The 24,124-nt window shown below is 44.2% G+C and overlaps 1 protein-coding gene across 2 annotated transcripts in view; it reads left to right on the forward strand.

The window, feature by feature from the left end:
- CFAP94 (cilia and flagella associated protein 94) overlaps nt 1-24,124 on the forward strand; it is a 110,018-nt gene that overhangs the window by 56,988 nt on the left and 28,906 nt on the right. The window contains exons 9-11 of one of the 2 annotated variants that reach the window (XM_038771701.1): nt 2,654-2,939; nt 11,903-11,993; nt 23,845-24,011. In XM_038771701.1, the coding sequence (XP_038627629.1) occupies nt 2,654-2,939; nt 11,903-11,993; nt 23,845-24,011 (544 nt within the window). The remainder of the gene's footprint in view (nt 1-2,653; nt 2,940-11,902; nt 11,994-23,844; nt 24,012-24,124) is intronic. The other variant, XM_038771709.1, reaches the window with a different exon arrangement.

The raw sequence follows: 24,124 nt of genomic DNA on the forward strand, positions 1-24,124 counted from the left end.
AAGCGCTCAATAAATATGATTTATTATTATTATTATTATTATTATTATTATTATTATTTGCAGGTCTGGTTCCCTGCCCAAGCTCCCCGCCGACTCCCCCAGCCCCAATAGAGACTTTCTGGCCCTTTTCCAGAGCAGGAAAATCCCCCCATCCCATGCTGCTTCTCTCTCCTCGGCACCTCTGTTCTCCGTGGGCTGGAAATCAATCAATCAATCAGTCGTATTTATTGAGCGCTTACTGTGTGCAGAGCACTGTCCTAAGCGCTTGGGAAGTACAAGTTGGCAACACATAATCTGTCCCTTTATTGTTGGATTGTGCTCTCCCAAGCGCTTAGTACAGGGCTCTGCACGCGGTAAGCGCTCAGTAAATACGATCGAATGCACGAATGAATGACTAGTGCCATCCTAGCAGTCAGGAGGTCTTGAGTTCTAATCCCAGCTCCACCACTTCATTCATTCATTCAGTTGTATTTATTGAGCGCTTGCTGGGTGCAGACCGCTGTACTAAGCGCTTGGAAAGTACAATTTGGCAACAGATAGAGACAGTGCCTACCCAGTAATGGGCTCACACTTGTCTGCTGTGTGACCTTGGGTGAATCACTTCACTTCTCTGGGCCTCAGTCCCCTCATCTGTCTTTTAGACTGTGAGCCCACTGTTGGGTAGGGACCGTCTCTATATGTTGCCAATTTGTACTTCCCAAGCGCTTAGTACAGTGCTCTGCACACAGTAAGCGCTCAGTAAATACGATTGATGATGATCTGTAAAATGCGGATCGAGATTGTGAGTCCCAGGTGGGACGGGGACTGTGTCTAACCCGATTTGTTTCCGTCCCCCTGCAGCGCTTAGTACAGTGCCTGGCTCATAGTAAATGCTTAACAAATCCTACCACTATCTTTTAGACTGTGAGCCCACTGTTGGGTAGGGGCTGTCTCTATACGTTGCCAACTTGTACTTCCCAAGCGCTTAGTACAGTGCTCTGCACACAGTAAGCGCTCAATAAATACGATTGATTGTTATTAGAGAAGCAGTGTGGCTTAGCAGCAAGAGCCCAAGTTTGGGAGTCAGAGGCTGCAGGTTCTAATCCCGCCTCCGCCACTTGTCCGCTGTGTGACCTTAGGCAAGGCGCTTCACTTCTCTGGGCCTCAGTGACCTCACCTGTCAAATGGGGATTAAAACCGTGAGCCCCAGGTGGGACAACCTGATTACCCTGTGTCTACTCCGGCACTTAGGACGGTGCGTGGCACCCAGTCAGTGCTTCACAAATAATAATGATGGCATTTATTAAGCGCTTACTATGTGCAAAGCACTGTTCTAAGCGTTGGGGAGGTTACAAGGTGATCAGGTTGTCCCACGGGGGGGCTCACAGTCTTCATCCCCATTTTACAGATGAGGTCATTGAGGCCCAGAGAAGTGAAGTGACTTGCCCAAAGTCACACAGCTGACAGAGCTGGGATTTGAACCCATGACCTATTTATTTTATTTTGTTAGTATGTTTGGTCTTGTTCTCTGTCTCCCCCTTTTAATAATAATAATAATGGCATTTATTAAGCGCTTACTATGTGCAAAGCACTGTTCTAAGCGCTGGGGAGGTTACAAGGTGTCAGGTTGTCCCACGGGGGGGGCTCATAGTCTTCATTCCCATTTTACAGATGAGGTCACTGAGGCACAGAGAAGTGAAGTGACTTGCCCAAAGTCACCCAGCTGACAGTTGGCGGAGCTGGAATTTGAACCCATGACCTCTGACTCCAAAGCCCGGGCTCTTTCCACTGGGCCACGCTGCTTCTTTTAGACTGTGAGCCCACTGTTGGGTAGGGACTGTCTCTATATGTTGCCAACTTGTACTTCCCAAGCGCTTAGTCCAGTGCTCTGCACACAGTAAGCGCTCAATAAATACGATTGATGATGATGATGTTGCCAGCTTGTACTTCCCAAGCGCTTAGTCCAGTGCTCTGCACACAGTAAGCGCTCAATAAATACGATTGATGATGATGATGATGATGATATGTTGCCAACTTGTACTTCCCAAGCGCTTAGTCCAGTGCTCTGCACACAGTAAGCGCTCAATAAATACGATTGATTGATTGATTGATTGATGACCTCTGACTCCAAAGCCCGGGCTCTTCTCCACTGAGCCACGCTGCTTCTGATTCATTCGTTCAATCGCGTTTCTTGAGCTCCGACTGTGTGCAGAGCACTGTACTGAGCGCTTGGGAAGTCCAAGCCGGCAACGTATAGAGACGGTCCCTACCTGACAGCGGGCTCCCAGTCTAGAAGGGGGAGGCGGACCACCAAAACAAAACATGTGGACAGGTGTCAAGTGACACCTGTATATATGTATATATCACCTGTATATATGTTTGTACATATTTATTACTCTATTTATTTATTTATTTTACTATCACCCGTATATATGTTTGTACATATTTATTACTGTATTTTGCTTGTCCATATCTATTCTATTTATTTTATTTTGTTAGTACGTTTGGTTTTGTTCTCTGTCTCCCCCGTTTTAGACTGTGAGCCCACTGTTGGGTAGGGACCGTCTCTAGATGTTGCCAATTTGTACTTCCCAAGCGCTTAGTGCGGTGCTCCGCACACAGTAAGCGCTCAATAAATACGATTGATGCTGATTGATGTTTCTGATTCTCCTAGGACCAAAAACGTCACGTTCCAGGACACCGAGATGGGGTTGATCCTCCCAAAGATCCTGACGGTGAGCGGCATCGCGCTGCGCCTCCTTCACACCCACTTCGACCACCTGTCTCCGCCGAGCGCCCTGACGCCCCTCCCCAAGATCGAGCCCCCCGAGGCGACGGACGAGGACCCAACCCCAGCCCTGGGCCCCGGGCGAGCCCCCCGAAAGGGACGGCCGGAGCCCCAAGGCCGCCCCGAACCCCAACACCACGCCGCCCAACGCCGTGGGCTGGAGGAGCGGACGGTGAGGGCTGAGACGAAGAATAAATAATAACCATCAAGAATAATAGTAGAACAATAATAGCGACATTTATTAAGCGCTTACTATGCGCAAAGCACTGTTCTAAGCGCTGGGGAGGTTGCAAGAGAAGCAGTGGGGCTCAGAGAAGCAGTGGGGCTCAGTAGGAAAGAGCCCGGGCTTTTAGACTGTGAGCCCACTGTTGGGTAGGGACCGTCTCTAGATGTTGCCAACTTGGACTTCCCAAGCGCTTAGTACAGTGCTCTGCACCCAGTAAGCGCTCAATAAATACGATTGATGGTGATGATGATGATGATGATGGAGTCAGAGGTCATGGGGTTCAAATCCCGGCTCTGCCAATTGTCAGTTGGGCGACTTCGGGCAAGTCACTTCGCTTCTCTGGGCCGCGGTTCCCTCATCTGTAAAATGGGGATTAAGACTGTGAGCCCCCCCCATGGGACAACCTGATCACCTTGTAACCTCCCCAGCGCTTAGAACAGTGCTTTGCACATAGTAAGCACTTAATAAATGCCATTGTTGTTGTTGTTGTTATTATTATTATTATTATTATTATTATTATTATTATTATTATTATTATTACAAGGTGATCAGGATGTCCCACGTGGGGCTCACAGTCTTAATCCCCATTTGACAGATGAGGGAACTGAGGCACAGAGAAGTGAAGTGACTTGCCCAAAGTCACACAGCTGACAAGTGGCAGAGCCGGGATTTGAACCCATGACCTCTGACTCCAAATTAATTATTAATTATTAATTATGTTGGCATTTTTCCATGGCTCTTTCCACTGAGCCATGCTGCTTCCCCTAGATTCCCCTAGAATAACCCTAGATGCTCTACTATTTTCTCCTGCTGATAATAATAATAATAGTAATAATGGTATTACTTAAGCGCTACTATGTGCCCAGCAGTGAAGATGATAATAATAATAATGATAATGATGATGGCATTAATAATAATAATAATAATAATAATAGTGGCATTTATTAAGTGCTTACTATGTGCAAATCACTGTTCTGAGTGCTGGGGTAAATACAAGGTAATGTAATGTAATGATGGTATTTATTAAGCACTTACTATGTGCAAAGCACTGTTCTAAGCGCTGGGGAGGCTACAAAGTGATCATGTTGTCCCATGGGGGGCTCACAGTTTTAATCCCCATTTTACAGATGAGGTAACTGAGGCCCAGAGAAGTTAAGTGACTTGCCCAAAGTCACACAGCTGACAGTTGGCAGAGCCGGCATTTGAACCCGTGACCTCTGACTCCAAAGCCCCTGCTCTTACCACTGAGCCACACTGTTTCTCATAATTAAGCACTTACTATGTGCAAAGCACTGTTCTAAGCGCTAGGGAGTTTACAAGGTGATCAGGTTGGCCCACGGGGGGCTCACGGTCTTCAATCCCATTTTACAGATGAGGGAACTGAGGCCCGGAGAAGTGAAGTGACTTGCCCAAAGTCACACAGCTGACAACTGGCGGAGCCAGGATTTGAATCCGTGACCTCTTGGTCATGGTCTCTTGGTCATCAAAATGACCATGTTGATGATAACATCAACAATAATAATAATAATCGTGGTATCAATGAAGTGCTAGGCGCTGTACTAGATGCTGGGGTGGATAATAATAATAATAATAGTAATAATAATAATCATGGTATCGGTTAAGTTCTAGGTGCTGTACTAGATGCTGGGGTGGATAATCAGAATAATAATAATAATAATAATAATAATCATGGTATTGGTTAAGTGCTAAGCACTGTGCTAGTTGCTGGGGTAGATAATCAGAACAATAATAATAATAATTGTGGTATCAGTTAAGTGCTAGGCGCTGTAGTAGATGCCAGAGTAGATAATCCTAATAATAATAATTGTGATATTTAAGTGCCAGTTGTTTTACTAGATGTGGGTGTAGGTGACAACAGTAATAATCACCATAAAAATGGTGGCATTTGTTAACTTCCAGATGTACTAGATGCTGGGGTAGATAATCCTAATAATAATAATAATAATAATAGTGGCATGTATTAAGCGCTTACTATGTGCAAAGCACTGTTCTAAGTGCTGGGGGGGAATACAACGTGATCAGGTTGCCCCACCTGGGGCTCACAGTCAATCCTCATTTTACAAATGAGGTAACTGAGGCTCAGAGAAGTTAAGTGACTTGCCCAAGGTCACACAGCAGACGTGGTGGAGCCGGGATTCGAACCCATGACCTCTGACTCCAAAGCCCGGGCTCTTTCCACTGAGCCACGCTGCTTCACGCACTATTGTGGTATTTGTTAAGCGCCAGATGTTTTACTAGATGAACAATAATCATAATAATAACGGTGGTATTTATTAAGTGCTAAATGCCATACTAGATGCTGGGGTAGGTAATGATAAAATCAATCAATCAATCAATCATATTTATAGAGCGCTTACTGTGTGCAGAGCACTGTACTAAGCGCTTGGGAAGTCCAAGTTGGCAACATATAGAGACAGTCCCTACCCAACAGTGGGCTCACAGTCTAGAAGGGGGAGACAGAGAACAAAACCAAACATATTAACAAAGTAATATCTGTGGTATTTGTTAAATGCTAAAAGCTGAACTAAATACTAGGGTCGATAAAATAATAATAATGATGATAATGATAATAATAATTGTAGTATTTTTTAAGTACCAGATGTTGTTCTAGATACTGGGGTAGATGATAACAATAATAATCATAATCATAATAGTGGTGTTTGTTAAATGCTAGACTCTGTGCTAGATGCTGAGGTAGATAATAATAATAATAATTGTGGTATTTGTTAAATGCTAGTTGCTGTACTAGTTGCTGAGGTAGATGATGATGATGATGACAATAAGAATAATTGTCATATTTGTTAAGTACCAGATGATGTTCTAGGTGCTGGGATAGATGATAACAATAATAATCATAATCATAATAGTGGTGTTTGTTAAATGCTAGACTCTGTGCTAGATACTGAGGTAGATAACAATAATAATAATAATTGTGGTATTTGTTAAATGCTAGTTGCTGTACTAGTTGCTGAGGTACAGCGCTGTTTGCGTTTCATCATCATCATCATCATCAATCGTATTTATTGAGCGCTTACTGTGTGCAGAGCACTGTACTAAGCGCTTGGGAAGTCCAAGTTGGCAACATATAGAGACGGTCCCTACCCAACAGTGGGCTCACAGTCTAGAAGGGGGAGACAGACAACAAAATAAAACATATTAACACAGTAATAACTGTGGTATTTGTTAAATGCTAAAAGCTGAACTAAATGCTAGGGTTGATAATAATAATAATAATAATAATAATAATGATAATAATAATTGTCATATTTGTTAAGTACCAGATGTTGTTCTAGATACTGGGGTAGATGATAATAATAATCATAATCATAATAGTGGTGTTTGTTAAATGCTAGACTCTATGCTAGATGCTGAGGTAGGTAATAATAATAATAATTGTGGTATTTGTTAAGGGGGAGACAGAGAACAAAACCAAACATACTAACAAAATAAAATAAATAGAATAGATATGTACAAGTAAAATAAATAAATAAAGAGTAATAAATATGTACAAACATATATACCTATATACAGGTGCTGTGGGGAAGGGAAGGAGGTAAGATGGGGGGGGATGGAGAGGGGGACAAGGGGGAGAGGAAGGAAGGGGCTCAGTCTGGGATAATATTAATGTTAATAATGATAATTGTGCTAGGTGCTGTACTAGACGCTAGGGTAGATGATGATGATAATAATAATGGTATTTCTTCAGCTCTTACTGTACTAAGCGCAGGCGTAGATACAAGTTAATCAGATGGGACACAGTCTCTGATCCACACAGGGCTCACAGTCTTAATCCCCATTTTACAGATGAGGGAACTGAGGCCTAGAGAAAGTGAAGTGACTGGCCCAGAGTCACCCAGCAGAGAAGCAGCGGAGCTGGGATTAGAACCCATGTCCTAGCCACTAGGCCACACTGCTTCACTCTCCACATCTCTGTCTTGTTTGTCGTCTTGGGCCTTGTGAATTATTAAGGAGCCTTTAATGCTGAGGATAATGATGATGATAATAATGGTATTTGTGAAGAGCTTATTAGGTTCACTCATTTATTAGTACAGTGCTCTGCACACAGTAAGCGCTCAATAAATACGATTGAATGAATGAATGAAATACCCACCGGAGTATTCTCTCTCAGTGCTTAGTACAGTGCTCTGCACATAGTAAGTCCTTAACAAATACTATTCCTCCTACTTCTAGACTGTGAGCCCACTGTTGGGTGGGGACCGTCTCTATATGTTGCCAACTTGTACATCCCAAGCGCTTAGTACAGTGCTCTGCACACAGTAAGCGCTCAATAAATGCGATTGATTGAATGAATGAATTTATTCTGTTGTATTTATTGAGTGCTTCCTGTGTGCAGAGCACTGTACTAAGCGCTTGGGAAGTACAAGGCGGCAACATATAGAGACGGTCCCCATTCATTCATTCATTCAATTGTATTTATTGAGTTCTTACTGTGTGCAGAGCACTGTACTAAGCGCTTGGGAAGTACAAATCGGCAACATAGAGACGGTCCCTACCCAACAACGGGCTCACAGTCTAGAAGCAGCGTGGCTCAGTGGAAAGAGCCCGGGCTTTGGAGTCAGAGGCCATGGGTTCAAATCCCGGCTCCACCGCTTCATTCATTCATTCATTCAGTCATATTTATTGAGCGCTTACTGTGTGCAGAGCACTGTACTAAGCGCTTGGGAAGTACAAGTTGGCAACATATAGAGACGGTCCCTACCCAACGGTGGGCTCACAGCCTAGAAGGGTGAGACAGACAACAAAACAAAACATATTAACAAAATAAAATAAGTAGAATAAAAATGTACAAGTAAAATAAATAGAGTAATAAATATGTACAAACATATACACATATATACAGGTCAGCTGTGTGACTTTGGGCAAGTCACTTCACTTCTCTGGGCTTCAGTTCCCTCATCTGTAAATGGGGATGAAGACTATGAGCCCCCCGTGGGACAACCTGATCACCTTGTTAACCTCCCCCAGCGCTTAGAACAGTGCTTTGCACGTAGTAAGCGCTTAATAAATGCCATTATTATTATTAGAAGGGGGAGACAGACAACAAAGCCAAACCAGCAGACAGGTGCCGGGCAGTGTGGCCTCAGGGGAAGGGCATGGGATTGGGAGGCAGAAGACCTGGGTTCTAATCCCATCTCTGCCAACAGCTTGCTGTGTGACCTTGGGCAAGTCATTTAACTCCTCCATCCTCAGTTCACCTGTTCTCCCTCCTTGGAAGCAGCGTGGTGCGGCAGAAAGAGCCCGGGTTTTGGAGTCAGGGGTCATGGGTTCAAATCCAGACTCCGCCGCTTGTCAGCTGTGTGACTTTGGGCAAGTCACTTCGCTTCTCTGGGCCTCAGTGCCCTCATCTGTAAAATGGGGATGAAGACTGTGAGCCCCCCATGGGGCAACCTGATCACCTTGTAACCTCCCCAGTGCTTAGAACAGTGCTTTGCGCATAGTAAGCACTTAAAAAATGCCATTATTATTATTATTATTACTTAGATTGTGAGCCCCATGCAGGAGAGGGACAGTGTCCCCTGAGAACAGTGCTTTGCACATAGTAAACACTTAATAAATGCTATTATTATTATTATTATTATTATTATTATTATTATTATTATTACTACTACTACTTAGATTGCGAGCCCCAGGTGGGAGAGGGACGGTCTCCCCCGAGTCACTTGTTTCTACCCGAGCATTTCCTGAGGGCAGCTCACCAAGCAGCCTGGCGTAGCAGCTAGATCCCGGGCCTGGAAATCAGAAGGTCATGGGTTCTAATCCCCTCTCTGCCCCTTGTCTGCCCCGTGACCTTGGGCAAGTCACTTAATTCTCTGAACCTCAGTTCCTTCATCTGTAAAATGGGGATTGAGACTGTGAGCCCCACATGGGGCAGGGACTGTGTCTAACCTGATTTGCTTGTCTCCACCCCAACGTTTAGTACAGTGCCTGGCACGTATTCATTCAATCGTATTTATTGAGCGTGGCTCAGTGGAAAGAGCATGGGCTTTGGAGTCAGAGGTCATGGATTCAAATTCTGATTCTGTCACTTGTCAGCTGTGTGACTTTGGGCAAGTCGCTTCACTTCTCTGGGGCTCAGTGACCTCATCTGGAAAATGGGGATTAAGACTGTGAGCCCGCCATGAGACAACCTGATCACCTTGTAACCTCCCCAGTGCTTAGAACAGTGCTTTGCACATAGTAAGCACTTAATTAATGCCATTATTATTATTATCGTTATTCTCTGGGCCTCAGTTCCCTCATCTGGAAAATGGGGATGAAGGCTGTGAGTCCCATGTGGGACAGGGACTGTGTCCAGCCCGATTTGCTTGTATCCACCACAGCGCTTAGTGCAGTGCCTAGCACATAGTAAGCATTTAACAAATACCATTATTATTATTATTATTATTAGCGCTAAACAAATAACAAGATTATTATTTTTGCAGGACCTTTTAAATGGCCATTAGAGGGCATTGAGTACAATCTTTTGGTCAAATGTCCAAGTATCGCAATAAAAATAAAAAAAATAATAATAATAATAATAATGGTATTTGTTAAGCGCTTACTATGTGCAAAGCACTGTTCTAAGTGCTGGGGGGATACAAGGTGATCAGGTTGTCCCACGTGGGGCTCACAGTCCTCATCCCCATTTTCCAGATGAGGGAACTGAGGCACAGAGAAGTGAAGTGGAGAAGCAGCCTGGCTCAGTGGAAGAGAGCCCAGGCTTTGGAGTCAGAGATCATGGGTTCAAATACCGACTCCACCAATTGTCAGCTGTGTGACTTTGGGCAAGTCACTTCACTTCTCTGTGCCTCAGTTCCCTCATCTGGAAAATGGGGATGAAGACTGTGGGCCCCCCCCAGTGGGACAACCTGATCACCTTGTAACCTCCCCAGCGCTTAGAACAGTGCTTTGCACATAGTAAGCACTTAATAAATGCCATTATAATAAGTGAGTTGCCCAAGGTCACACAGGAGACATGTGGTATAGCCGGGATTAGAACCCATGACCTCTGACTCCCAAGCCCGGGCTCTGTCCACTGAGCCATGCTGCTTCTCTGCATTATCTTCATTCATTCATTCATTCATTCAATCGTATTTATTGAGCGCTTATTGTGTGCAGAGCACTGTACTAAGCACTTGGAAAGTACAATTCGGCAACACCTGGAGACGGTCCCTACCCAACAGTGGGAAGGGAACAATGGGAAACGTGGCTACCAACTCTGTTGTACTGCCCTCTCCCAGGCGCTTAGTACAGAGCTCTGAGACGGTCCCTACCCAACAATGGGCTCACAGTCTAGAAGGGGGAGACCGACAACAAAACAAAACAAGTAGACAGACACCTCTGCTGGTTATACTTTGTCTAGTGTGACCTTTTGGGTACAAAGACCAAATCAATCGATGCTATTTGTTGAGCACTTACTTTGCATGGAACACTGTACTAAGTGCGTGAGAGAGTACAATGAAGTTTTTTTAAAAATGGTATTTGTTAAGCACTTACCTCTAGAGTGTGACCTCGTTGTGGGCAGGGAATGTGTCTGATGTTCTAGTGTACTCTCCCAAACGCTTAGTACGGGGCTTTGCACACAGTAGGCGCTCAGTAAATGCAGTTGAATTGAATGAATGAATGAATGCCAGGCACTGTACTGAGCACCGAGGTAGATATAAGCCAATCATTTGTCTCCCATCTGTCATCATCAATGGTATTTATTGAGCGCTTACTATGTGCAGAGCACTGTACTAAGCGCTTGGGGAGTACAAATTGGCAACATGTAGAGACAGTCCCTACCCAACAGTGGGCTCACAGTCTAAAAGGGGGGAGACAGAGAACAAAACCAAACATACTCACAAAATAAAATAAATAGAATAGATATGTACAAGTAAAATAAATAAATAAATAGAGTAATAAATATGTACAAACATATATACATATATACAGGTCTCCCATGGGGTTCACAATCCTAATCCCCACTTTACAGATGAGGGAACTGAGGCACAGAGCAGTGAAGTGTCTTGCTTCTCCTCTCCCACTCCCCCTGACTTGCTCCCTTTGTTCTCCCCCCTGTCCCAGCCCCACACCACTTATAGCCACATCTGTCATTTTATTTATTTCTATTAATGTCTATCTTCCCCACTCTAGACTGTAAATTCATTGTGGGCAGAGAATATGTCTGTTTATTATTTGATTGTGCTCTCCCACCCCTCATCCCCCTCTCCATCCCCCCCATCTAACCTCCTTCCCTTCCCCACAGCACCTGTATATATGTATATATGTTTGTACAGATTTATTACTCTATTTATTTGACTTGTACATTTCTATTTATTTTATTTTGTTACTATGTTCGGTTTTGTTCTCTGTCTCCCCCTTTTAGACTGTGAGCCCACTGTTGGGTAGGGACTGTCTCTATCCGTTGCCAACTTGGACTTCCCAAGCGCTTAGTACAGTGCTCTGCACACAGTAAGCGCTCAATAAATATGATTGATTGATTGATCATCACCTACCTCAGCAACTAGTACAGCAACTAGCATTTAACAAATACCACAATTACTATTATTATTATCTACCTATTCTATATCTATTTTTATTATCTATTATTATTATCTATCTATTCTATTTATTTTATTTTGTTAGTATGTTTGGTTTTGTTTGGTTTTGTTGTCTGTCTCCCCCTTTTAGACTGTGAGCCCACTGTTGGTTAGGGACTGTCTCTATCCGTTGCCAACTTGGACTTCCCAAGCGCTTAGTCCAGTGCTCTGCACACAGTAAGCACTCAATAAATATGATTGATTGATTGATTGATAGTTCAGCACTCTGCACAGAGTAGGTGCTCAATAAATACGGTTGAATGAAGCAGCTGTAGTAGTCTAACCACGGATTCTTTGCCCGCATAGAGTTCCGCTGTCATTGGAGAAGGGGTGGAAGAGAAAGCAGGAGAGGAAGAGGATAAAATATCAATAAGAGAATGCACTTCTTCACTCTCAGGTATTTTCCCAAACAACCGCTCAACCTAACACATCTGAATAATAATAATAATAATAATGGTGGTATTTGTTAAGCATTTACAATGGGCGAAACGCTGTTCTAAGCGCTGCGGGGGGATACAAGGTGACCAGGTTGTCCCACGGGGGGCTCACAGTCTTCATCCCCATTTTACAGATGAGGTAACTGAGGCCCAGTGAAGTGACTTGCCCAAGGTCACACAGCTGACAAGTGGCTGAGCTGGAATTCGAACCCATGACCTCTGACTCCCAAGCCCGGGCTCTTTCCACTGAGCCACGCTGCTTCTCTGAAGGCTGGACTCAACAGAATCAATTAGCGTCTTGGTAGTCATTAATGTCTTAAAAATAATAATAATAATCTTAATGATGATGATGGTGTTTATTAAGCACCTACTATGTGCCAAGCACTGTTCTAAGCGCTTAGTGTCTTAATAGTGATTAGTGTCTTTAGATTGCAAGCCCCTACAAAAGCATACCTTCTGTATATTCTTTCCCTGAGTTTAGGGCAGTGCTCTGCATAGAGTAATCAATCAATCGTATGTATTGAGCGCTTACTGTGTGCAAAGCACTATACTAAGCGCTTGAGTAAGAACTTCATATTCATTCAGTCATATTTATTGAGCTCTTACTCTGTGCAGAGCACTGTACTAAATGCTTGGGAAAGGACAATATAACAATAAACAGGAACATTCCCTGCCCATAACAGACATCTACTACAGTTACTAACATTCATTCATTCATTCCTTTAATTGTATTTATTGAGTGCTTACTGTGTGCAGGGCATTCACAATTAATGCAGAAGTAGTCAATCAATCAATCGTATTTATTGAGCGCTTACTGTGTGCAGAGCACTGGACTAAGCGCTTGGAAAGTACAAGTTGGCAACATCTAGAGACGGTCCCTACCCAACAGTGGGCTCACAGTCTAGAAGGGGGAGACAGAGAACAAAACCAAACATATTAACAAAATAAAATGAATAGAATAGATATGTACAAGTGAAATAAATAGAATAATAAATATGTACAAACATATATACATATATACGGTGAACATTTAGTGTGTAGAGCTCTGTACTAAGTGCCTGGGAGAGTGCAGTACAACAGCGTTGGTAGCCATGTCTCCCCATCAATCAATCAATCAATCAATCGTATTTATTGAGCGCTTACTGTGTGCAGAGCACTGTACTAAGCGCTTGGGAAGTACAAGTTGGCAACATCTAGAGACAGTCCCTACCCAACAGTGGGCTCGCAGTCTAGGAGGGGGAGACAGAGAACAAAACCAAATGTATTAACAAAATAAAATAAATAGAATAGATATGTACAAATAAATAAATAAATAGAGTAATAAATATGTACAAACATATATACATATATACAGTGAGCATTTAGTGTGCAGAGCCCTGTACTGAGTGCCTGGGAGAGTGCAGTACAACAGCGTTGGTAGCCACATCTCCCCGTCAATCAATCAATCAATCGTATTTATTGAGCGCTTACTTTGTGCAGAGCACTGTACTAAGCGCTTGGGAAGTCCAAGTTGGCAACATCTAGAGACGGTCCCTACCCAACAGTGGGCTCGCAGTCTAGGAGGGGGAGACAGAGAACAAAACCAAACGTATTAACAAAATAAAATAAATAGAATAGATATGTACAAATAAATAAATAATAGAGTAATAAATATGTACAAACATATATACATATATACAGTGAGCATTTAGTGTGCAGAGCCCTGTACTGAGTGCCTGGGAGAGTGCAGTACAACAGCATTGGTAGCCACATCTCCCCGTCAATCAATCAATCAATCAATTGTATTTATTGAGCGCTTACTGTGTGCAGAGCACTGTACTAAGCGCTTGGGAAGTCCAAGTTGGCAACATCTAGAGATGGTCCCTACCCAACAGTGGGCTCAGTCTAGAAGGGGGAGACAGAGAACAAAACCAAACATATTAACAAAGTAAAATAAATAGAATAGATATGTACAAGTAAAATAAATAAATAAATAAATAGAGTAATCATCATAATCAATCGTATTTATTGAGCGCTTACTGTGTGCAGAGCACTGTACTAAGCGCTTGGGAAGTACAAATTGGCAACATATAGAGATGGTCCCTACCCAACCGTGGGCTCACAGTCTAGAAGGGGGAGACAGAGAACAAAACCAAACATATTAAATAAAATAAATAGAATAGATATGTACAAGTAAAATAAATAAATAAATAAATAAATAAATAAATAAATAGAGTAATAAATATGCACAAACATATATACATATATACAGTGAGCATTTAGTGTGCAGAGCTCTGTACTAAGTGCCTGGGAGAGTGCAGTACAACAGCGTTGGTAGCCACGTCTCCCCGTCCAAAGGAACTTACAGTCTAGATGGGGGTGTATAGTGCTTGACCACTGTACTAAGGTTTAAAGGACTTGAGCATGTAGTAAGCTCTTTTGCGCTGTACTAAGTGCTCAATGAGTGTTAATTTCCTTCTCTCGTCCCTTGGCGGTCCCATTATCTCCTTTGGAATGGGGTTTTGAGCCCAGATAGAGAAGCAGCGGTGGTCACGAGTTCTAATCTCTCCACTTCTCTGCCATGTGACCCTGGGCAAGTCACTTCACTTCTCTGGGCCTCGGTTCCCTCATCTGTCCAATGGGGATGAAGACTGTGAGCCCCACGCGGGACAGGGACTGCGTCCGACCCGATTGGCTTGAGTCCACCCCAGCGCATAGTACAGTGTCTGGCACACGGTAAGCACCGTAGCACATTCCACAGTGATTATTTAGGTCCGCTGTTTCCAGCCCAGCTCTTTTCCTTCTTTCCGTTACCTTCCCAGGGCAAGTCGGGGCCGCCTCCTCCGGGCTTCCAGTGTGGCGGGGGTTGCTCCCTTCAGGGAGCTATGGGGAACTCAGCCCGCACCCTCCGCTCCTCTGCCGCTAACCTCCTCACTGTCCCTCGTTCTCGCCTGTCCCGCCGTCGACCCCCGGCCCCCGTCCTCCCCCTGGCCTGGAATGGCCTCCCTCTGCCCATCCACCAAGCTAGCTCTCTTCCTCCCTTCAAAGCCCTACTGAGAGCTCACCTCCTCCAGGAGGCCTTCCCAGACTGAACCCCCTTTTACCTCTCCTCCTCCCCATCCCATGACTTGGGCAAGTCACTTAACTTCTCTGGGCCTCAGTTACCTCATCTGCAAAATGGGGATGAAGACTGTGAGCCCCCCATGGGACAACCTGATCACCTTGTACCCTCCCCAGCACTTAGAACAGTGCTTCTAGACTGTGAGCTCACTGTTGGGTAGGGACCGTCTCTATATGTTGCCAATTTGTACTTCCCAAGCACTTAGTACAGTGCTCTGCACACAGTAAGAGCTCAATAAATACGATTGAATGAATGAATGCTTTGCACATAGTAAGCGCTTAATAAATGCCATCATTAGTATTATTGTTATTATTATTATACCCCCGCCTTACCTCCTTCCCCTCCCCACAGCACCTGTATATATGTTTGTACAGATTTATTACTCTATTTTACTTGTCCATATTTACTATTCTATTTATTTTGTTAATGATGTGCATCTAGCTTCATTTCTATTTGTTCTGATGACTCGACACCTATCCACATGTTTTGTTTTGTTGTCTGTCTCCCCCTTCTAGACTGTGAACCCATTGTCGGGTAGGGACCATCTCTCTATGTTGCCAACTTGTACTTCCCAAGCGCTTAGTACAGTGCTCTGCACATAGTAAGCGCTCAGTAAATATGATTGAATGAGTGAATGAATGAATGAACAGTCACCATCTGCTGATGTTGGCGTGTTTCTGAGGACCGGGCAAATCTCTTCCCCTCTCCTCTAGTGCTGGGTACAAGGGGAGAGGGATTTTTCACAGAGCCCCCTCTCCCCGCCCCGCAATCCTCCATGCCAGGGGTCATCTGCTATTAGGGTCTCTGGGTTGGGGAGAAGGAATAGGCTCTTAAAGCAATGGCTCAGATCGTACCCTGAAACTTAATAATGATAACAATAATGGTATTGGTTAAGTGCTTACTATGTGCCAAGCACCGTTCTAAGCACTGGGGTAAATACAAGGTCATCAGGCTGTCCTAAATGGGGCTCACAGTCTTAATCCCCATTTTACAGATGAGGGAACTGAGGCACAGAGGACTGAAGTGACTTGCCCAGAATCACACAGCTGACAAGTGGTGGAGTAGGGATTAGAACCCACGACCTCTGCCTCTCAAGCCTGTGCTCTTTCCACTAAGCCACACTGCTTCTCCAGCATCCTGCTCAACTCACTGTTGCTTTGGAGATTTGTGTAGCCTGGGTATCCCTTGCTGGGAGACTTGGGTAGTAGTTGCCTGGGCAACTCACCTCCACAACATTGCCAAGATCCGCCCTTTCCTCTCCATCCAAACCGCTACCCAATCGCTAATCCTATCCCGACTGGATTACTGCATCAGCCTCCTCTCTGATCTCCCATCCTCCTGTTTCTCCCCATTTCAATCTATACTTCATGCTGCTGTCCAGATTGTCTTTGTCCAGAAGCACTCTGGGCATGTTACTCCCCTCCTCAAAAATCTCCAGTGGCTACCAATCTGCGCATCAGGCAGAAACTCCTCACCCTGGGCTTCAAGGCTGTCCATCCATCCCCTCGCCCCCTCCTACCTCATCTCCCTTCTCTCCTTCTCCAGCCCAGCCCGCACCCTCCGCTCCTCCGCCGCTAACCTCCTCACTGTACCTCATTCCCGCCTGTCCCGCCATCGACCCCCGGCCCACATCCTCCCCCGGGCCTGGAATGCCCTCCCTCCGCCCATCCGCCAAGCTAGCTCTCTTCCTCCCTTCAAAGCCCTACTGAGGGCTCACCTCCTCCAGGAGGCCTTCCCACACTGAGCCTCTCCCTTATCCTCTGCTCCTCCTCCCCTCCTCATTGCCTCCACTCCCTCCCTCTGCCCTACCCCCTTCCCCTCCCTACAGCACTTGTGTATATTTGTACATATTTACTACTCTATTTTATTAATGATGTGTAGATATCTATAATTCTATTTATTTTGATGATATTGACACATGTCTACTTGTTCTGTTTTGCTGTCTGTCTCCCCCTTCTAGACTGTGAGCCCGTTGTTGGGGAGGGACTCTCTATGTTGCCTCATTGTACTTTCCAAGCCCTTAGTACAGTGCTCTGCACACAGTAAGTGCTCAATAAATATGCTTGAATGAATGAAACAAATGAATAACTCTTGCTGGGAGACTGATGTAGTGGTTGCCAGGGTAACTCTTCTTGGGAGACCTATGTACCAGTTGCCTGGGTAATTCTGCTGGGAGGCATCCATCAACCAGTCAGTTGTCTTTACTGAGCACTTACTATAGGATGTGGGTTCTAATCCCGGCTCTCCACTTGTCTGCCCTGTGACCCTGTGCAAGCCACTTAACTTTTCTGTGCCTCAGTTCCCTCATCTGGAAAATGGGGATTAAACTGTGAGCCTCACGTGGGACAACCTGATTGCCTTGTATCTACCCCAGTGCTTGGAAGAGTGCTTGGCACATAATAAGTGCTTAACAAAGACCATAATTATTATTAGTATTATTAATAATGATGGTATGTGTTAAGCTGTTACCATGTGTCGAGCTAGGTAGATGCAATCTAATCAGATTGGACACAGTCATTCATTCATAATAATAATAATAATAATAATAATAATAATAACTGCATTTGTTAAGCGCTTACTGTGTGCAGAGCATTGTTCTAAGTGCTGGGGAGGATACAAGGTGATCAGGTTGTCCCAAGTGGGGCTCACAGTCTTAATCCCCGTTTTACAGATGAGGGAACTGAGGCCCAGAGAAGTGAAGTGACTTGCCCAAAGTCACACAGCTGGCAAGTCGCGGAGCCGGGATTTGAACCCATGACCTCTGACTCCCAAGCCCGGGCTCTTTCCACCAAGCCATGCTGCTTCTCATTCATTCATTCATTCTCATTCACCTGTATATATGTATATATGTTTGTACATATTTATTACTCTATTTATTTATTTATTTTACTTGTACATATCTATTCTATTTATTTTATTTTGTTAGTATGTTCGGTTTTGTTCTCTGTCTCCCCCTTTTCAGACTGTGAGCGCACTGCTGGGTATGGACTGTCTCTATATGTTGCCAACTTGTACTTCCCAAGCGCTTAGTACAGTGCTCTGCACACAATAAGCGCTCAATAAATATGATTGATCGATTGATTCATTCATTCAATCATTTATTGAGCGCTTAATGTGGAAAAAGAGCACTGTAATAAGCGTTTGGATAGTACAATTCAGCAGCAGAGAGAAACAATCCCTGCCCATAACGGGCTCGAAGGCTAGAAGGGGGGAGACAGAGATCAAAACAAGTAAACAGGCATCAATAGCATCAATATAAGTAGATAGAATTATATATATATATTTATATATTATATATTAATTAATATATTATATAAATGCCTGTTCACTTGTTTCAATGTGTGTATATATATATATACACACATTGAAACAAGTGAACAGGCATTAATTACAAATAAATAGAATTATAAATATGTCCATATATACGCAAGTACTGTGGGGCAGGGAGGGCGGGTAGAGAAAAGCAGCATGGCTCAGTGGAAAGAGCCCGGACTTGGGAGTCAGAGGTCATGGGTTCAAATCCCGGCTCCGCCAATTGTCAGCTGTGTGACTTTGGGTAAGTCACTTAACTTCTCTGCGCCTCAGTTACCCCATCTGTGAAATGGGGATTAAGACTGTGAGCCCCACATTATGGAGAAGCAGCGTGGCTCAGTGGAAAGAGCACAGGTTTTGGAGTCAGAGGTCAGGGGTTCAAATCCCGGCTCTGCCAATTGTCAGCTGTGTGACTTTGGGCAAGTCACTTCACTTCTCTGGGCCTCAGTTACCTCATCTGTAAAATGGGGATTAAGACTGTGAGCCCCCCGTGGGACAACCTGATCACCTTGTAACCTCCCCAGCGCTTAGAACAGTGCTTTGCACATAGTAAGCGCTTAATAAATGCCATTAAAAAAAAAAAGGGGACGGAGTCGGGGCGATGGGGAGGGGTGAGGGGGGAGTTGAGGACCGTATCCCACATGGCTCTCACAGTCTTAATCCCCATTTTACAGATGAAGTAACTGAGGCCCAGAGATGTTAAGTGATTTGCCTAAGGCCACACAGCAGACAAGTTGGCGGAATGGGGATTAGAACCCAGGTTCGTTCGACTCCCAGGCCCAAGCTCTCTCTACTAAGTCATACTGCTACTATGTGCGGAGCACTGTGCCGAGACCTTGGGAAAGTACAATATAAAGATACAACAGAGTTGGTAGACATGCATTCATTCAGTCGTATTTATTGAGCACTCACTGTGTGCAGAGCACTGTACTAAGAGCTTGGGAAGTACAAGCAGCAGAGAAGCAGCGTGGCTCAGTGGAAAGAGCCCGGGTTTTGAAGTCAGAGGTCACGGGTTCAAATCCTGGCTCCGCCAATTGTCAGCTGTGTGACTTGGGGCAAATCACTTAACTTCTCTGGGCCTCAGTTCTCTCTTTTGAAAAATGGGGATGAAGACTGTGAGCCCCCTGTGGGACAACCTGATCACCTTGTAACCTCCCCAGTGCTTAGAATGGTGCTTTGCGCATAGTAAGCGCTTAATAAATATCATTATTACAAGTTGGCAACATATAGAGATACATTCCCTACCCACAACAAACTTAGAGAAGCAGCGTGGCTCAGCGGAAAGAGCACGGGCTTTGGAGTCAGAGGTCATGGGTTCAAATCCCAGTCAGCTGTGTGACTTTGGGCAAGTCACTTCACTTCTCTGGGCCTCAGTTCCCTCATCTGTAAAATGGGGATTGACTGTAAGCCCTCTGTGGGACAACCTGATCATCTTGTAACCTCCCCAGTGCTTAGAACAGTGCTTTGCACATAGTAAGCGCTTAATAAATGCCGTTATTATTATTATTATTACAGTCTAGAGGGGCAGCCAGACATTAATAGAAATAAATCAATTACAGATATGCGCATAAGCACTGTGGGGCTGAGAGAAGGGTGAATAAAGGGCGATGCAGAAGGGAGTGGGAGAAGGGGAAAGGAGGGGCTTAGTCAGGGAAGGCCTCTTGGAGGAGACGGGCCTTCGATAAGACTTTGAAGGTGGGGAAAGTCATCGTCTGTTGGATATGAAGAGGGAAGGCGCTTAGGCCAGAGGCAGGACTCGGGTGAGGGTATGGCGGAGCGATAGCCATGATCAAAGTACAGGTTGGAGTTAGAGGAGCAAAATGTGCGGGCTGGGTTGCAGTTGGAGAGCAGTGAGGTGAGGGAGGAAGGGGCAAGGGGATCGACTGATTTGAAACCACTGGTGAGGAGTTTCTGTTTGCTGTGGTGGTAGATAATAATAATAATAATGGCATTTATTAAGCATGTGCAAAGCACTGTTCTAAGTGCTGGGGAGGTTACAAGCTGATCAGGTTGTCCCACGTGGGGCTCACAGTCTTAACCCCCATTTTATAGATGGGGGAACTGAGGCCCAAAGCAGTGAAGTTGTATGCGTATGTTATGGTTGTACATATTTATTACTCTATTTATTTATTTATTTATTTATTGTACATATCTATCCTATTTATTTTATTTTGTTGGTATGTTTGGTTTTGTTGTCTGTCTCCCCCTTTTAGACTGTGAGCCCACTGTTGGGTAGGGACTGTCTCTATGTGTTGCCAATTTGTACTTCCCAAGCGCTTAGTACAGTGCTCTGCACACAGTAAGCGCTCAATAAATAGGATTGATGATGATGATGATGATGATGAAGTGACTTGCCCAAAGTCACACGGCTAACAATTGGCGGAGCTGGGATTTGAACCCGTGACCTCTGACTTCAAAGCCCGGGCTTTTTCCACTGAGCCGCGCTACTTCTCTAGATGGGCAACCCCTGGAGGGTCTTGAGGAGTGGGGAGACATGCACTCCTAGAAGCAGCGTGGCTCAGTGGAAGGAGCCCGGGCTTTGGAGTCAGAGATCATGGGTTCAAGTCCCGGCTCTGCCACTTGTCAGCTGTGTGACTTTGGGCAAGTCACTTCACTTCTCTGGGCCTCAGTTACCTCATCTGTAAAATGGGGATGAAGACTGTGAGCCCCCCGTGGGACAACCTGATCACCTTGTAACCTCCCCAGCGCTTAGAACAGTGATCTGCACATAGTAAGCGCTTAATAAATGCCATTATTATTATTATTATTATGCACTGAATGGTTTGGTAGAAAAATGATGCGGGCCGCAGGGTGAAGTCTGGACTGGAGTGGGGAGAGACAGGAGGAAGGGAGGTCAGCGAGGAGGCTCATGAAGCCACTGAGGTGGGCTAGGAGTCTTGGGAAGTAGTTACCCGAGCAAATCTTCCTGGAAGACTTTGGTACCAGTTGTCTCCCAAAGGGATGACTATGGAAAGGGAAAAGAGGAGGAGATTATTTTGCAGGCATGAGCCCTTGCTACGGTGTCCAGCAAGAGAGGCTGAGAGAAGGGTGAATAAAGGGAGCAAATCAGGGCGATGCAGAAGGGAGTGGGAGAAGCCCCCTCCTTCCTCTCCCCTTCCTCCCCCTCCCCATCCCCCCCGCCTTACCTCCTTCCCCTCCCCACAGCACCTGCATATATGTTTGCTTGTATCCACCAAAGCACTTAGAACAGGGCCTAGCACATAGTAAGCATTTAACAGCGTGGCTCAGTGGAGAAGCAGCGTGGCTCAGTGGAAAGAGCATGGGCTTTGGAGTCAGAGGTCACCGGTTCTCCCCAATTCAATCTATACTTCACACTGCTGCCCGGATCATCTTTGTGCAGAAGCGCTCTGGGCATGTTACTCCCCTCCTCAAAAATCTCCATTCGCTACCAATCAACCTACACATCAGGGAAAAACTCCTCACCCTGGGCTTCAAGACTGTCCATCCCCTGGCCCCCTCCTACCTCACCTCCCTTCTCTCCTTCTGCAGCCCAGCCCGCACCCTCCGCTCCTCTGCCACTAACATCCTCACTGGGCCTTGTTCTTGCCCGTCCTGCCGTCGACCCCCAGCCCACGTCCTCCCCCTGGCCCGGAATGCCCTCCTTCCACACATCTGCCAAGCTCACTCTCTTCCTCCCTTCAAAGCCCTACTGAGAGCTCACCTCCTCCAGGTGGCCTTCCCAGACTGAGCCCCCTCCTTTCTCTCCCCTTCTCCCCTGCCTTACCTCCTTCCCCTCCCCACAGAACCTGTTTATATGTATATATGTTTGCACATATTTATTACTCTATTTATTTTACTTGTACATATTTATTCTATTTATTTTATTTTGTTAATATGTTTTGTTTTGTCGTCTGTCTCCCCATTCTAGACTGTGAGCCCGCTGTTGGGTAGGGGCCGTCTCTATATGTTGCCAACTTGTACTTCCCAAGTGTTTAGTCCAGTGCTCTGCACACAGTAAGCGCTCAATAAATACGATTGAATGAATGAATGAATGAATGAATGGTTCAAATCCCGGCTCCACCAATTGTCAGCTGTGTGACTTTGGGTAAGCCACTTAACTTCTCTGGGCCTCAGTTACCTCATCTGGAAAATGGGGATTAAGACTGTGAGCCCCCCGTGGGACAAACTGATCACTTTGTAACCTCCCCAGTGCTTAGAACAGAGCTTTGCACATAGTAAGCACTTAATAAATGCCATCATTATTAACAAATACCATTATTATTATTATTATCATTACAGATTTCCGTTGAAAAATTGAGGCCTAGTCATGACACTGAACTGTACCTCACACTATGCGACAACTAGATAAAGCCCTGCCATTTTTTATGGTGACTAGACAGTTCTCTTTATTGTACTCTCCCCAAGCGCTTAGTACAGCGCTCTGCACACAGAAGTGGTCAATAGATACTATAGATCAATAGATACTTTATATCTATAATATATCTATATTATATATAGATATCTATAGCTATATATCTACAGATATATATTATATGGATACCTATAGCTATATATCTTTATCTATCTATATCTATATATCTATAGCTATAGGTACCCATATATCTATAATAGACACTATATATCTATAAATATATATCTATAGATATCTATATAATCTACAATAGATACTATATATCTATAACGTACATATATATAATAATATATACATATATAATGATGGCAATTATTATATGGATATCTATAGCTCTATATATTTATAGCTATAGATATCCATATAATATATCTATGATAGATGCTATATATCTATAAATATATATCTATAGATATCTATATAATCTATCTATAATAGATACTATATATCTATAATGTATATAATGTATACATATATTTATAATGATGGCAATTATTATATGGATATCTATAGCTCTATATATCTATAGCCATAGATATCCATATAATATATCTATGATAGATACTATATATCTATAAATATATATCTATAGATATCTATATATCATATCTATAATAGATACTGTATATCTATAATGTATATATATATATAATGATGGCAATTATCAAACACATTTATTAAGCACGTACATATATATGTGTATAGATCTATAATTCTATTTATCTATTTTGATGGCGTTGACACCTGTCTACTTGTTTTATTTTGTTGTCTGACTGCCCCCTTTAGACTGTGAGCCCGTTGTTGGGTCGGGACCGTCTCTATATGTTGCCGCATTGTGCTTCCCAAGCGCTTAGTAAAGTGCTCTGCGCACAGTAAGCGCTCAATAAATACGGTTGAATGAATGAATGAATATTGATGGTTTGCTTGTCTTTTCATCCCCCCCTGTATTCAAAATTGTACGCCGAGCTGAACAGTGGCAACAGTCTGAAATCTCCTTGATTTTTAGATCCCATGAAATTCCAGCTGGAAGAATCGGAGAGCCAGTCGGAGGACGACCTCGGGGAGAACGTGGTCGATCTGCATCAGTTCACCCCGCTGGGCGGCGTTTATCACCTGGATGTGCTTCAACTCCCCCCACAGTGCAAGCAAGTCAAAGGCTGGACCCTGGTAGAAGTAAGTAGATTTGGGAAGATGAACCCGTCTAATAATAATAATAATAATAATAATAATAATAATAATAATAATAATGGCATTTATTAAGCGCTTACTATGTGCAAAGCACTGTT

The sequence above is a fragment of the Tachyglossus aculeatus genome, chromosome 2 (genome assembly GCF_015852505.1).
Source record: "Tachyglossus aculeatus isolate mTacAcu1 chromosome 2, mTacAcu1.pri, whole genome shotgun sequence".
NCBI lineage: Eukaryota > Metazoa > Chordata > Mammalia > Monotremata > Tachyglossidae > Tachyglossus > Tachyglossus aculeatus.